The 16359-nt window shown below is 37.6% G+C and overlaps 3 protein-coding genes across 5 annotated transcripts in view; all 3 read right to left on the bottom strand.

The window, feature by feature from the left end:
- The window catches only part of ttc28 (tetratricopeptide repeat domain 28), a 243305-nt gene extending 241044 nt beyond the window's left edge, over nt 1-2261 (bottom strand). For both annotated transcript variants that reach the window (XM_022680773.2, XM_049468570.1), the window contains exon 1: nt 1842-2261. In XM_022680773.2, coding sequence (XP_022536494.2) covers nt 1842-1871 — 30 coding nt within the window. In that variant the 5' untranslated portion in view covers nt 1872-2261. The remainder of the gene's footprint in view (nt 1-1841) is intronic.
- A 2232-nt stretch (nt 2262-4493) lies between these two features.
- On the bottom strand, nt 4494-10677 carry pla2g3 (phospholipase A2 group III). Its single transcript, XM_049468573.1, has 7 exons — nt 9815-10677; nt 9061-9193; nt 8103-8237; nt 6564-7507; nt 6312-6441; nt 6096-6209; nt 4494-5452 (listed from the first exon to the last, which is right to left on the bottom strand). The coding sequence occupies exons 1-7, from the start codon at nt 10395-10397 to the stop codon at nt 5212-5214; spliced, it is 2280 nt and encodes a 759-aa protein (XP_049324530.1). The 5' UTR covers nt 10398-10677; the 3' UTR covers nt 4494-5211.
- Nucleotides 10678-14605: 3928 nt separating this feature from the next.
- The window catches only part of rph3aa (rabphilin 3A homolog (mouse), a), a 32538-nt gene continuing 30784 nt past the window's right edge, over nt 14606-16359 (bottom strand). For both annotated transcript variants that reach the window (XM_022680771.2, XM_022680772.2), the window contains exon 17: nt 14606-16311. In XM_022680771.2, coding sequence (XP_022536492.1) covers nt 16175-16311 — 137 coding nt within the window. In that variant the 3' untranslated portion in view covers nt 14606-16174. The remainder of the gene's footprint in view (nt 16312-16359) is intronic.

Genomic DNA, 16359 nt, shown 5'->3' with positions numbered 1-16359 from the left:
CACTAAATGTTTTATAAGAGAAAGGGACTTAAAGTTGCATGCACAGAGACTTCAGACTCAAATTGACTTAAAAGACGTTAGACTTGACTCTATGAACAATCATGATTTCTATTTTTGGTATATTAACTTTGAGGAAACCCTAATTCTTTTATTTAATTCTTCGGGGCGTTATAACGCATGCAGTTTCTTAGCGCTACTGATCACACATCACACCTGAAATCCCCAACTAAGGAATGATGCCAATAGGTTCATGCTTGTTTGTTTGCCTGTGGGTTTGTGAGTGTGTGTGTGCAATTGCACATCAGTGTGAGCAAACTTAATGTAGCAGAATGCACTCATTAGAAATGGTGTCCACCAACATTTGAACACATAGTGTGTAAAGATAAATAGTGTATAGAAAATGCATGGAAGCTGAAAATTACATAACTTTTACACTTATGAACCAAGAGAGAGAGAATTTCTCACTGCAGTCCAAATGCAACCTGCCAAACCTGCTCCAGCTGATTAACTGATTAAAGTCCTTTATTGGCTGAATCAGATCATTAGTTATGTAAGGGTTTGAGGGGCAGCATTTAAGATCTGGGTCAAAGTAGATGGAGCAGATAAATAAACATGAACCTGTGCAACAGACGACCTCTTGCTCCTTTTACTGGAGCGGTCCTGATGAGAGCCAGTTTCATCATAATGTTTTTGATGGTCCTTGCAACTGCACTTGAGGATATTTCCTTGAAATGTTTTGGATTTACTTATTTTCTTTACTTAGCTGAGTAGTTCTTTTCTCATAATATGGATTAGAACATTACTCAAATAGAGCTATTCACTGTATACCAACTCTACCTCTTTACAACTTTACACTTTAAAATAATAATGAAAAACCACTGAAATTAAAGTTTGTCCGAACTTTTGACTGGTTCTGTATAGTGCAATTTTTTAAAAATACATCTTAAAATGAATATATATATATATAGCTCTGAAAAAATAAAGGATAAAATAAAAGACCACTTTATATTTTATAAGTTTCTTTGATTTTAACAAATTGAAAACCTCTGGAATACAATCAAGAGGAAGATGGATGATCACAAACCATCAATCCATTTTTTGCACCAGGAGTAAAGCAGCATAAAGTTATCCAAAAGCAGTGTGTAAGACTGGTGGAGGAGAACATGATGCCAAGATGCATGACAACTGTGATTAAAAAACAGGATTATTTCATCAAATATTGATTATTTCTGAACTCTTAAACCTTTATGAATATGAACTTGTTTTCTTTGCCATATGTGAGGTCTAAAAGCTCTGCATCTTTTTTGTTATTTCAGCCATTTCTCATTTTCTACAAATAAATACTCTAAATGACAATATTTTTATTTTGAATTTGGGAGAAATGTTGTCTGTAGTTTATAGAATAAAACAACAATGTTCATTTTACTCAAACATAAACCTATAAATAGCAAAACACATAATTTATATATTAGTATAGTAGTGCAGCTCTGTGTTGTAGAGGTGTAGAGCTGTGGCATGCAGCACTGCAGCACTAATCTATCTGTAGCTTAGTAACAGTCCACAAACTGACCAACAGACTAGAACAAAAACACAAAACAAAATACAGAAAATACAACTAAACATACTCATAATAAATAACTATATTATCACTGAGAGCCTCTATAACAGTGCTATAACTCCTATAAAACACCGCTATAACTCCAGCTAGAACTGAGCTCAGGAGGTTCAATAGAAACTCAGTACCGTTATTCCAACCTAAAACCCCGGTATTAAACAGAAGCTGCTCGGTCAGTTCTGAACTCTGAACCGAGCCCAGACTGGACCCTCAGAACCGCTCTTACCTTCTCTCTTCTCGCGCCCTGTTTCTCCATCCTGTCCTGTTCGGGATTCCGGCAGCGACCCAAACTTTCAGCCCATCATAAACTTTCCGTCCGAACCGAGGAGAAAAGCAGGCCGCGGCGGAGCTCCCGAACCCTCCGGATCTCCGGACCGCCGCGCTGCTGGAACCGAGCAGAGGAACACAGATCAGAACCGAACAGAACCGAGCAGAACCGCTCAGCAGCTCCTCAGAACAGAGTCAGTCCGGGGAAAGTTCGCCATGTTGTCAAATCCGCTTTTCTCGCGTTTTTTCCTCCTAACTCTCTCTCTCTCTCTTTCTCTCTCTCTCTCTCTCTCTCTCTCTGTATTTTCCCTACCTCACTCCCTCTATTTTTTTTTCCTTTCTCTTAGAGTCTCTCTCTCTCTCTCTCTCTCTCCCTCTCTCTCTCTCCCGGTAGAGGCGGTTCAGTGAAGGGCTCAGTTACTATTCGTGACATCAGGATGGAGTTGAGTTACCTACCAACACAGTGTGTGTGTGTGTGTTTTCTAGGCCTAGGCAGAACTACAATGGCATAAGAAAGTTTTTGTATCCCTGAATAAAGAATCTCTAACTGTGCAAAAATAAAGTTCAGAACGTTTTTGTAAATGTTAGTTTTTGTTGTTTGTTGAGTTTTGGTCCCAGATATTTAAAGTGGTTTTGGAATAGTGCTGGGTGATACTGTAAGAAAAAAACGCTTGACACAAACTATTGTTTCCTTTATGTTTCATTGTTTTTTTTTTGTTTGTTTTTTTGTTTAGCTTTTTTGTATGTGTCTGGATAACTAGCTAAAGGTACTGTGTGTATTAATAGTTTTTAATAAACCTTTAAAAGTTTCTCCTTTTAAATGTCAGAACCCCAGAATTCAATACCATATTCAAGACCATAATTCATACCAATGAAGTGTGAAGCTACTTTGAGTTTGTTAATGATGTACAAATAGAGATTTCTTTGCATGGGTAGCTCTATGCTCCTGTCACTAGCATTGTAAGCCTGTTGGGAGCATCAGCTAAAAGCGCTGTATTCGGGAATGCTAGGGGTAAAAGGAGGTGGGCTATTCAACAAAAGTTGGTACTCGTTATTAAGTTTCAGTACAACCCCAGTCCATTTCACACCAGATTTCTCCTTTAATATAAAAATGTATTAACGTGTAGTTACTCTTTAAGAAATACTTGAGTAGTCTAGAAAAAATAATAACATAATAATAATTATAAAAATAATGACAGTAACCTCTGGCATGTGTGAGCATCTTCTATAATAGTTTTGTAATGTTTAGGTGAATAAAGGTGCTGCTATAATTCACTGGTCTAGTGTTGTAATAGATATAAACTACAGTATTTAGAGCATCTGATACTGACTGATGTTGCATTACAGGACGTTTTTATGTCTATGCCACTTATTATTCATTAATTTATTTATTAGATTAGCTAAATAGCTATCTAGCTTCAATCGTTTAATGTTAGTTAAGCTAGTGAACAAAAAAAGTTTTCCTATGAGTTTTCCTTAAAAATACAATAGAAATAGCATTTTCAACTAAAATGATTTTTACAGACTTAATATTTATTGTACATTTTGTTATAAATAATTCGTTTTCTTACCCAGGATGGCGTTTTAAAGCCACTATTTAAAAAAAGTTAACTTGTATTATTTTGAGTAAAAAAAAAGTCATAATATTTTCGGCTTTTATTGTTTTACAATGTCTTCGTGTAATGTAAATAATGTGGTTGTAATGCCACTTTATTCTTAAACTATTATGATCTTTTTCTCAAAATATTATGATTTTATTATCAAAATCAGCTTTTTAAATTTGTTTTAAGAGTGTCCCGAAAGCAATGTTGTCCTTACCTGAAAATGGTTAGCTTAGCATAGTTATCTTAGTAACCGCGGGTCTGAGGTAAAAATCGCTACTTAGCTTCAGTTAGCCACCTAACAGTTTTACCTCAGAACTGAACTCTCCCCGCTGCTGCGCCTCGCGCTGCGCAGATCCGCTGATCTACAGCTCATATCACCCATAAGCTGTGAGAGAGTATGATTTGCAGATCAGCAGATCTGCCTGCTTAGTGTTAAATTAAGAAATTAGAGATTTTTTAAATATTAATAAGTATCTCTCACAATAGCTATATAAGTGCTGTAATAAGTAACTAGCTAAAAATGTTAGCAAAAATGCTGTTTAAAATATCAATTTCCTCTGTTTTTGGTTTACACCATTACAAATAATAAAAATACTGATTAAAATGGCAAGAATCTAGTACATTTTATTTTTTAACAAAATTTCTGACTCCAAACCAACTCTCTTTGTTGTTTTGACTATATACATTTTTTAAATGACCTACAGACTATTCTATTCTCTTTTTTTGGCCTACGGACTATTCTGGATATTCTGTAGCATCATCTGTTGTATGTCTAACGTAAATTGTATACTTGTATTATGTCTTCAAGAAAAAAAATAAAGTGATCACCTTGATATTGTTTGCCCACTGGGAATTAGAACCTCAAATGTCCCATAATTTGTAAAATGTATCCACTATAACAATCCTTTTTCTGAACATGAACCAAATGACAATAAAACACAAACTCGTATAAATATATATAACCATTTTTAGAATTTTAATAGAAAATATGTTTAAGTTATATTTACAGATATCATACATTTATATTCACAAAAAAAATAGTAGTGCACTTTTGCATAGAGTTCAGTTTACAGTGCTTTCTGCTTCCAAATAATGAAAAATGAGCAGTTCTCAGGCCAGTCTGAGCATGGTGGAAGACGTTCAGGACAGTCTGAGCATGGTGGAAGACGTTCAGGACAGTCTGATCATGGTGGAAGACGTTCAGGACAGTCTGAGCATGGTGGAAGGTGTTCAGGACAGTCTGAGCATGGTGAAAGGTGTTCAGGACAGTCTGAGCATGGTGGAAGGTGTTCAGGACAGTCTGAGCATGGTGGAAGGTGTTCAGGACAGTCTGAGCATGGTGGAAGACGTTCAGGACAGTCTGAGCATGGTGAAAGGTGTTCAGGACAGTCTGAGCATGGTGGAAGACGTTCAGGACAGTCTGAGCATGGTGGAAGGTGTTCAGGACAGTCTGAGCATGGTGAAAGGTGTTCAGGACAGTCTGAGCATGGTGGAAGGTGTTCAGGACAGTCTGAGCATGGTGAAAGGTGTTCAGGACAGTCTGAGCATGGTGGAAGGTGTTCAGGACAGTCTGAGCATGGTGGAAGGTGTTCAGGACAGTCTGAGCATGGTGAAAGGTGTTCAGGACAGTCTGAGCATGGTGAAAGGTGTTCAGGACAGTCTGAGCATGGTGGAAGGTGTTCAGGACAGTCTGAGCATGGTGGAAGTTTTTCAGGACAGGTATGTTTATTGTTTTATTGGTTCTGCATGTCCTGAAGGGTTCTGGAGTTTGTGATCAGTTGGTTCTTTGGGTCTCTGCAGTTTGGAGTGCATCCTGAGGCACTTCTTATACAGTCTGAAGGAGTCCTTCCTCTTGGATCTTTTGGAGTTGAGGCGCTTGGCTTTACGTTTCGAGGCCACAAGAGGGCGCCCTCCGGCCACGTCTTTGGTCCAGCGTCTGATCACAGGAGGATCTTTAGAAGAGCAGCTATAGGAGGAAAAGATGAGATAAATTTGATTAGATAAATAACTTAACAAAGCAGTAAATATTCATAATTCATTTCTACAGGCAATTTCCAACCTCTCTCTTTACCCCTCAGACATAAAATCTGTTTTTCTTACTTACTAGACCTTTAAAAAGGTCTTTGTAAATAGTCAAAAATGGTCAATTAATCACATTCTGTTAATTCATGATGATTACAAACTATTAATTAGTGCTAATGACGTTTATGCATATGGTATGAATTAGTGCAGGGTGATTAATCACCTGTGCACCGTATTACTGTACAGTGAAGTACTGTATACTTCATCACACTGTTAATGGATTTGACCATAGATTATGGGTTTTGTGATATTTATATCACTATATTGTTTTACATAAACATTACATCTATAGAGTTACCTAGGAATGTATATATACATATATATACAATATATACATTTGCTTTCAGATGTTTAGAACAATTTACTATACTATTACATTAAACACTCAATGATAAACAAGTAAATGTTGTGTTTGGAATTGTGTGTGTGAAAGTTTTACAGTAGCCTGCTGTGTAACTTTGTCAGTATCACCCAGTTTTTATGGATATATATTCATATATACATATGAATATAGAACATAAACTGACCTGTCACTGTCGGTGCAGTTCGGGGGCAGGATGAAACAGAACTGGGACACGAAGTCCAGCAGGAAGAAATGAACATCATCGACCCGGTCCAGTCCAGAGAATTGGTTGGAGAGTCTGTGACACAAATAGAGCAGTAGAGTTTATTTCCTGTGCTCCACAGTTACAGTCTGTACCTGTGCTCAGGTATTCGTGAGCCGGTGCAGGACGTGTGTTTACCTGGCGGTACAGTTGCAGTGGTACAGGGTGGCGAATTCAGCGTTCCTCAGACCGAACTTCTCCTGCTTTCCAGGGATCTGAAGGCGGCAGGAGTCCAGGTCCTTATAACTCTCACATGTGGAAACTTTACCTACAAACCAAACATGATCAACCTTTATCACCCGTTTATCACATTTATCACATTTATAACAGTGTGTTCCGAAACAGACTCCAATTAATGCGTTAATAAAGTCATAAAGCCACGTATCATACCTTTATCTCTGCTCTGTAGATCAGGCTGCGTCTTCGGCAAACTTGAGGTCTGTGTTGGTTTTGCCTGTGTTGATTCTGTTGGATTTGAGTCTGTTGGTTTTAAGTCTGTTGATTTTGTTGGTGTTGATTCTGTTGGTTTTGTGTCTGTTGGTTTTGTTGGTGTTGATTCTGTTGGTTTTGTGTCTGTTGGTTTTGTTGGTGTTAATTCTGTTGGTTTTGAGTCTGTTGGTTTTGAGTCTGTTGGTTTTGTGTCTGTTGGTTTTGAGTCTGTTGGTTTTGTTGGTGTTGATTCTGTTGGTTTTGAGTCTGTTGGTTTTGAGCATGTTGGTTTTATTGGTGTTGAGTCTGTTGGTTTTGAGTCTGTTGGTTTTGAATCTGTTGGTTTTGTTGGTGTTGATTCTGTTGGTTTTGAGTCTGTTGTTTTTGTTTGTGTTGATTTTGTTGGTGTTGATTCTGTTGGATTTGTGTCTGTTGTGTCTGTTGGTTTTGAGTCTGTTGGTGTTGATTTTGTTGGTTTTGTGTCTGTTGGTTTTGTTGGTGTTGATTCTGTTGAATTTGTGTCTGTTGGTTTTGTGTCTGTTGATGTTGATTTTGTTGGTTTTGTTGGTGTTAATTCTGTTGGTTTTAAGTCTGTTGGTTTTGTTGGTGTTGGTTCTGTTGGTTTTGTTGGTGTTGGTTTTGTGTCTTTAGTGTCTGTTGGTTTTGTTGGTGTTGTGTCTGTTGGTTTTGTCTGTTGCGAGTCAGTTGTTTCAGGATGCTCTCGGTCTGCCCGGGGATCTTCAGTGGGTAGAGTAGATGGCACAGTTGAACCAGGAGTGGCTGTCGGTTGTCCAGCAGACGTTGTGTAAACAGCGCTCGTTTCCTCCTCTAACTCAGGGGATGTGGAATTGTAATATGTAGCATCCCTTACCAAAGCGTATTTAGCCATCTGGTGGAATTTACACCTGTCAAGAAAGTTATGAGAGTTTTAGGGTTATTTCTACAGTATATTTTTGATTATAGGCCTGTGCTTTATGTAGGATCACAATTTTGTACTGCTAACATGGTAACTTCTTAGTAGAAGGAATCATTAATACGTTTTGCTATGTGTACAACAATAAAAATATACCATATTCTAGTTTTAGCCCATATCTGTACTGGTCGATTCATACATATATTGTTTTAACATCTAAAGTCATCATGTCTTTTCAATAAATGTCAGAAAATGGAGCGTGAATCTTTAACTTTTGAACAGCTGATGCTAGTCTAGACAAAACCTCACATACAGCACATGAACAAAGGTGTTGGAACGTTTGCTAATTCATTGTTTCTTCTGAAATATTGAAATATAAGGGTATTAAAAGGAGTTTATCCTGCTTTAGTTGGAGTAACTGTCTCTACTATTCATTGATAAGAGCGTTGTCCATCCTCAACTCCTCAACTCATTCCATCCAGAGCTCAATGCACATGGGTTTAAATTAAAGTGGTGGACTAAATGCATTCATTACAAACAGTGTAACTCTGTATTTACAGTATATTTAGTGTTAAACAATCACTTACATGCCCCACCAGGTCCTCTCAGCACACTCCATCCTCTCTGCGAATTCGAAGCAGCGCATCTTGAGGACGTTGAAGTATCCGTATCCCACCACGTTGGCCATGCTGTCGTTGGCTTTATGAAGACACTGCTGGAACCTGAATCAATATCACACAGATTAGATTACTGAAGATAACATGGCAGTGCGGAGCTCGGTGTTAACAGGCTATACGGTTATATGAGGAGTCTTTAAAGTACTTTAAACTCAGTCGAGTTGTGTCTAGAGTTACTGCAGGCTTTATAATGTATCTGAGCTTTTGGTGAGACAAACTCTACATCACTCCATCTATAGGAAATAATTAAAGTAATGTTTGTGCCAATGAAGTAAGACTTAACATATGTTTTTGTGCCTGCCTTGTGTCTTTACTTAAATTCAATTAACTTGACTTACCTAAATATAATTAATAAACTTTTACTATGACCAACACTTTTTATCTTTTTAACTTATGTTAAAAATGTTAATAACTAAATATTTTCTAATTGAAAAAGGTCAGATCCATAAATTCAAAGTTCTTTAACATGTTTGAGTTTTGAATTAAATAGATTTGAATATTTGGGTCTCATTAATCAGAAACTGTAAAGATATAATTTGTTTAGATTTTGAAAGTTAATCATTTGAAATGCATTATGGCATAAATATTTTAAGAAAGTTTAAGGTTAATTGCTTTTTTTGTTTTCCATTCTTGTGAGATGATTTACTCAATATACTGTTAAAAAATATTTGTTTTTCTAAAATCTGTAAATGTGTGAATTAATTTATTTGTTACGCAATTTAAATTAAGTCAAATGTATGATTTACAGCATAAACTCTTTCTATATGATTAAGTTAAGCAACATTTAGGTAAATTTAATTTAAATAACCAAAATGCAAATTCAAATACTTATATAAGTTCTTCTTCTCCACAGGATAAGAGGACTTACTTCTTATCACAGTCGCAGTGTGAAAGGGTGAAGATGTTGGTGTTGAGGACTCCATAGTTGAACCCGAAGGAAGTGATGGAGTCTTTACAGTGGTCGTGCTCCCGACAACACATATCAGTGTTCACATACAGTCCTGAAAATCAAGAGATAACAGCGTTATCAGTCTGTGTATCTTAAAACATTGAGTTTCAGATCTTATCAGCTACCCGAAGCCCACGAAGAGCAATTTAAGAGCAAGCTCTTGGGAGACCACAAAGCAAACCAGAGCTAATGGCTTGTATATACAGTGGACTGATCAGCCATAACATTAAAACCACTGTCAGGTGAAGTGAATAACACTGATGATCTTGTTCCAGTGGAAAGTTGGGTGTCGAAAGGTGGATCTTTATATGACAAGCATAAGAGGCACTTTGAGGGCCAAGGGCTGAATTGTTGAAGCTAGACAGCTGGATTAAAACATCTTTAAAACATCAGGCAAGTTTTGAGGATGTTCCTGGTAGGCAATAGTGAGTTTCTACCAAAAGTGTCCTCAAAGGTCAAGGCCACGCAAGGTTTATTGATGCTCTTGAAGGTCCCACCTTGCAAGGATCCGCCGCTGTTAATGTTAGAACTTTTAGTGTTTTTGTGTGTTGAGTCCACAACTTTTGTTGTTTGTCAGATCCCATCAGGACCCTACACCATATTTGGCAGGTGGTTTTAAAGTTATGGCTGATCAGTCCCCAGCTATACTACAGATACTGTAAGTTTTGCTGACCTAATTCGGTAAAGTCGAGGGCCGAGTGTCCGGCGCCGCACCACAGAGTTCCTGGGACGATCCACGCTCTCTTCGAGCGCCTCGACTTCTGTCCAGAACTTTCTCCACTCAGCGTCTCCCCATCCTGCCGGTCAACGCTCTCCAGGTCTCTGCTCCTGCGGCGAACCGACTGCCTAGGATGTGCCAAGCGACCCACGGTGCCCTCGCAGGGGCCAGCGGGGTCAACCAGCTTGCTGACGTTGAAGCGTTCGTCTGGAATTCGAGAAAAAATTGTGGCTCCAGGCTCCCAGCACTGTGACACGTAGCTTTTGGTAACAACTTGGTTGGAGCTTGTAACACAGTCCACCAGGGTGTTGTCCTTGGTCCAGATGCTGTCAAATAGGACTAGAGATGTCTCGCCGGACCTGCTGGGGGTTCGGTGCAGGAACATGTAACTTGTGCGTCCATTGGAGATGGATTTAGTCCAGAAGCAGAAAGTGCTGCTGTTGTTTGAGGGTTGAGTTTGGAAATGGGTAGCGGCGGAAAAATTAAGTAAAAGTAAGACAAGGCAAACTGCAGCCTGGAAAAGGCCACAAGCGTTCATTTTCTTTAGAAAAAAAATCTAGAAAAGACCTCAATTTCCAAAGGTTGAGGTTCTTAGTTGGGATAGTTCCAAATAAATCAAAGAGAATGCATGAATTAAATGAGTAACATCAGTGAAGTATCCCAAACAGAGCTACAGACTTCACCTACCACCTTGTTTCTAGCTATGGATCTGCCATGGCCACTTCACCCTACCTCCTTTATATGATGCCCTGCATGGGGACTTCCCTTCCCATGTGGACTTGAGTCAACATCAGGATGTCCAGCTGACCCAACTAACACACAGCATGGCAATAGGCGTGCTGTTAGTGGTTGGCCGGGGGGCGGGGGGTAGGTTTATTTATTTAGGATCAGCTGTGGAAGGCAGACCGGCCAGCCCTTAGCCAGCGGACATCCACAGAGCAATACATCAAACATTTATGGATGCAGTAGTTATCATTATCATAGCCGCTATCACGCTTTATCCATCACCTTATCTTCCTGCATGATATGACGTGATGTGACAGCAAGACAAGATTCAAACTCCAGGCTAAATAAAAGCGTGATCAGGCCGGCCAGTAGGAACGGACTCCTTGGGGCTAAAACCATGTCAAGGTTGAACTTGAGTATACACAATATCACAATATACTGTAGATCCAAATGTATGTGGACATTACAAGGGATGCAACAAATATTATTAATTTTTTACTTGTTCTATATATGTGCAAAGAACAAGGGGAAATACTAAAGCAGTTATACAGAACAATGACTCATTTATGTGAAATAATTTAGCAGTGTTTCCTCTAATGTTAGGGTTTTATTTAGCATGAACATTTAGCCGAACATTTCATTGTGTTCAGTTGTGATTTCAGCCACAAATATTCATGTTGGTGATTCCTAATTCATACACAGAACTACTCAAAGCCCATGATGCCCGTCTGGTACCAATTTTAACCATGTTCCATCAATGTGAGCACCACCTAAACATGTTGCCTTGGTTTGTACTTGGTAATTAATGTTTAATACTATTTTAATAATACATTCAACTCGAATTTTGGAATTTCTGAGTTCCAACCAGTAATTTTTTACTGTAAGGTCCTGTAACAAGTCAGATTACCTGATTGGAAAGTCAAGAGCCTCACTAACTCCGAGATCAGAATCCAATGTGTGCCCATGTGCAGCCTGAATGGCAGCCCAACTGGTAATCCATACGTTATAGATAGATAGATAGATAGATAGATAGATAGATAGATAGATAGATAGATAGATAGATAGATAGATAGATAGATAGATAGATAGATAGATAGATAGATAGATAGATAGATAGATAGATAGATAGATAGATAGATTTCCTAGTTGAAATGTAATGCGATCCTCAGCAACCCCAAGTTCAAAATCCAAGATGGCCGCCCCCCACACATAAACGGTAGTAAAGTAGTAGTATCATGCCATTTATTACTATCTATTAGTGTCATATTTAATGTTGTTTGAATGAGCAAAATACTGCATAATATATTGTTTTCTCTTGGACATTTCCTTTAACTGGGACATATTTTTGTTAGATTTGCCATAAAAAAACTGATAAATATATATTAATCCAGTTTAGTCTTGAAGTATATTTTCAGCATATGTATTTTCTTTATAGATTTGTGGTACACATCTGGAAACACTTAAGCATACATAGCCATACATAGCCATAGACAGTCATAGGCGGAGTCTACAGTACATACATTAGTGAAAGAGTATAAAGAGAAATAAAAGAGAATATAAAGACAATACATATGCTGAAAATATACTTCACTCTCAAAGTCTTTGGTTTGTGTAAGTTAAGTGCAAATTTATCAAAATGTTATCATTTCTATCTCCAACTTTAGAATCCAGCAAAACCAGGATTAGCTCTCGATTTAAGAAAAATAAAAAGATCAGGTGTCCCAATACTTTTGTCAATACAGTGGATACAGTGGGTATATAAGTTACACACAATTATCTATTAGTGCGTCTCCTTTCAGTGTGTTAATTATTGATGCTGCATGGAAATAAATGACAACATTAAATCTGAAAACTTTTAATATGAGTATAATGTATGAGTAATTCCTGTGCAGACATAATTACAGTGTTTACATAGCGATGCAAAGGTCAGGCAGGTAACTCTAGCGTGTCTGCACTCTGATTGGTCCAGCTCTCGCCTGATTCGCACAAAGTTTTCAGGCCTATCCGCGCTGGAGGCACGGCCGGCAGGTTAACCATTAATGTTGATCATTTGGAGCCGGTCCTAGAGCAGATCAGAGCCTGATGTCTGGGAAAATCAGATTTTACACTTTTCTTTGCATAAGGTCTGGAAGTTCTGCATCTTTTTTGTTATTTCAGTCATTTCTCATTATTTTCTGTAAATAAATGCTCTAAATGAGAATATTTTTATTTGGAATTTGGGAGAAATGTTGTCTGTAGTTTATAGAATAAAACAACAATGTTCATTTTACTCAAACATAAACCTATAAATAGCAAAATCAGAGAAACTGATTCATTTTTCCCTTTCTATTCTTACAATTTTGATTACAGATAGATTTTTTTATTGTGTAAGATTTTTTAAAATTACATTCATGTGTTTGAACATGGTGTATAATAATACTCTATGAATATTGGGGCCCTTGAATTTTAGAAAATTCCTAGATCCGCCCCTGCCCTGTAAACAAAGTTACTCAACTGAATTTTTTATCACTTTTCTATTATTTCTAGTACATTTTACTCCTTATTTGTCTTTTGTTTGTTCTGAAGGCCATATTTTACCCCCTGGTCAGACAATGAATGCAGATATAAGCGTGGCGTGCTGAGCTGCGTGTGATTGATCGGATTACGTTCTGGGAGGGTTCAGGAATTTCTCCTATTATTATTATAAAAAAGCAAAATGCCCCCAACAGCTCTGCCAGCGTGTTAGAAAGAGCAGAGGCTGGACCGACGCTTTGTTTGCTTGAAATGAGACACGGAAATAAGACAAACAGCGTGATTTCTTTATTTGTTCTTTGTCAGCAGCACGTTGTCTCTAGCGGTAATGGTGTCGTGTTCTTGCAGTGCGTCATAAACTTTCCCAAAGACACAGAAAACTGAAACAGGGGAGGAAAAAAGCCAGAATTCTTGTGTAAGCTGGACATGACGCATGTGGGCGTGCTGTTTAATCGATGTGCACTACTTTATAATGTCAAAGCAATAACTGGAATAACTTAAAAAAAAAAAAGGAAAAGCCAAAATTATATTATATTATATTATAATGTGAATCAGGCGACGCTTCAGGGGAGGTTTGCCTTTTATATCTAACTAAAGGAACATCATTAATAAAATAAAGCTAAAAAGTCACCTACAGTACTTTTCCTTTTGTCTGAAGAACAAAATAACCAAAGAAAGTAATGTTAAAAATGCTTTTTTATTCATGTATTAAGTGTAAAGTGTCTTTAGGTTTCTTTTCCTTCTAGGACCTGGTGTCCACATGTGTGGACATCACATTTTGAGTTGTCTAGACCACAACACTTTTAAATTTTGCTCTACAAGGGCCTGGTGTCCTCATATGAGGCCTTACAGGCATTATACAGTCCCCTAGTGGTGGCAGAGAAGTTTTACGCGTTTAAGTTTCGATTGTTTTGTTCAGAAATTTAAATAAACAGTAAATACAGTAAATGTCTTCATTTTGCTCAAAGGGGCACAATTGTTCTTTCTACTTTTGTTTTGCACTCAGGCAAAAAAAATGCTGTTGTGTTTAGGAACACAATAAATGTTTTGCACATCATTACTAATTGCGATTCATTTTTTTTTTTCGAAATATAAACCTAATATCCTCATATGTGGACGTCATTATTTTGTGTAAAAAGATAATTCTTTGTTTTTTTACACTAATCAGGTGCCAATTAATTATTGCATGCCATGCAAGAGTTCGGGTCTTAGAAGGATAGTGTTATACTAGATCAGTGTAAATAAGGCATTACAATAATCACCTTTACTTACTCAATTCTAATAGTAATAACTGCAGTTATTCAACACATCAAACAGAAATTCCCTTCCACACTGGAGGATGATCTCGTATCACTTCACGCTGACCTTTGCTCTGGATCTTCTGAGACGGCTGAAGGCGAACGCCGACTTTCCACAGAGCACACTCACGCTCACACTCACGGGCAGGAGCCAGAAATCACCAGTGATTTTAATACACCACGTTACAACACAGCCACGCCCTCAGCGGGGTTACGCAGGGTCATTCATACTTTATTGACCACATTAACTGCAGATAATACAGGTGTATACACTGAGTTACAGTAGCGCGCAGGCTGAGCATTCAACAAATAAACCGAATTAACCTTTAATCACAGTGAGAACAATCCCAACAATTCTACAAATAATATTAATAAACAATAATAAAATGATGGTTGAGAAAATGTCCATTAACCCTTGTGTCATTGTATAATATTCTCTAAATATATGATACAGAATCAAAAATGGTGTGTAACAGATTTTTAATGGAGGTCTCTCAACTCTCTAATGTTGGGTCACTCAACGTAAAGTCATTTAAGGTTGTTTCTCTCCTGTTAAACATGGTGGCGGGTGATTTTTCACCCTAAAGACAACAGAAGAGGTTAACTCCATGAGCGTAGGGCATTTTCTCTATATTAAATAAGTGAGCACTGATGCATCTGTTACAATAGAGGATATCAGTGAGTCGATTTAATGTAACATAATTCACTGGTTTTATATATAATAGTTTATCATAGATGATCAAAACAAGATAAACACTGTGGCGTATATACTGTACATTTATATTTATATTTATATTTACGGCTTTTGGCTTTTCTCTGTTTCTCCAGAGCGAGTTACGATTCTACATATGTAACAGCGACAGGCGAACGCAGAGTGTATGTAGAGGTATAGATTATTGGTATAGCCCGATATATCTGCACGATCTGCACGATATATCGCATCTGCATCATCATCGCAATGCCTGCATGCGCAACAGCCATATCGCAGGCAATGCAAATTTAATCATAAATACAGTACCAGTCAAAAGTTTGGACAGACCTTCTCGTTTAATGATTTTACCTATTTTATTTATTTTTTTCCTATATAGTAAATAAATAATGAAGTAATCTATCAGATTATGAAGGAAAAGACAAGAAGTTCAAGTAATTAACTCTTGATGATTAATCTACAATGCAGACTTTTTTGACTGGTACTGTATATATACATATATATATTGCAGAAAAAAGTATCGCAATGTTATTTTTTCCCCAATATCGGGCAGCCTTAGCGCAGTTTGCTTTCTCATACAGGAATATAACCCCAAGTCACCAACATGGACGATATATTGAGATTACCCACCACGCAATACCAACCGCATACAGTGAGGTACAAAAGTCTGAGAACACAATGAAATTAAACATGTAGAATTTTACGAATTCTAACAATGATAGCAAGTGACGATAATCATAAAATGAACATAACTTATAACTGAACCCAAATATAGTCAATCAGCGAAGACATGACTAGTATTTGACATACTTTAAACGTCATGTTTAAACAAATATAGCCATATTTTGTGAGAAATAATCACATTTGTAAAAAAAAAAAGGGAAAAATACTTTGAATACATAAAATAATGTAAAATATAGATTTTTATCAGTGGTCTCAGACTCTTGGACCCTCAGAACAGAATTTAAAACAGAGTCGTATTAATAACACAGTGTCGGTGGAGGGGGGGGGGGTAGAGAGGAAGACAGGATGGTATGGAGTCACAGAGATCAGGCAGGAAGTGGGCGTGGCTCAGTCAGCTTCAGCCTCCATGTTGTTCTGGTGGAAGAGAACATGCCAGCGCTCGATCTTCTTATCTTTGTTCTTCAGGCACTCGTACCAATGCTTCAGGCATTCTCCTTTAGCTGTGATGCCAAGCTGGCATCCACCTGTGGAGCATAGAGTGATATCATCATCATCATCATCATCTAAGGGCC

The sequence above is a fragment of the Astyanax mexicanus genome, chromosome 20, assembly GCF_023375975.1.
Source record: "Astyanax mexicanus isolate ESR-SI-001 chromosome 20, AstMex3_surface, whole genome shotgun sequence".
NCBI classification, from domain to species: domain Eukaryota; kingdom Metazoa; phylum Chordata; class Actinopteri; order Characiformes; family Acestrorhamphidae; genus Astyanax; species Astyanax mexicanus.
The sequence above is the reverse complement of the archived record's forward strand: the minus strand, read 5'-3'. Positions and strand labels throughout refer to the sequence as shown.

Excerpts from the sequence above, each read along its gene's own strand:
- pla2g3 (XM_049468573.1), bottom strand. The coding sequence starts at position 10,397 with ATGAACGCTTGTGGCCTTTTCCAGGCTGCAGTTTGCCTTGTCTTACTT. Across the intron at positions 6,442-6,563 it reads TCTACAGAGCAGAGATAAAG|GTAAAGTTTCCACATGTGAG; the intron begins GTATGATACGTG and ends TTTGGTTTGTAG. Across the intron at positions 6,210-6,311 it reads CACTGCAACTGTACCGCCAG|ACTCTCCAACCAATTCTCTG; the intron begins GTAAACACACGT and ends TTTGTGTCACAG.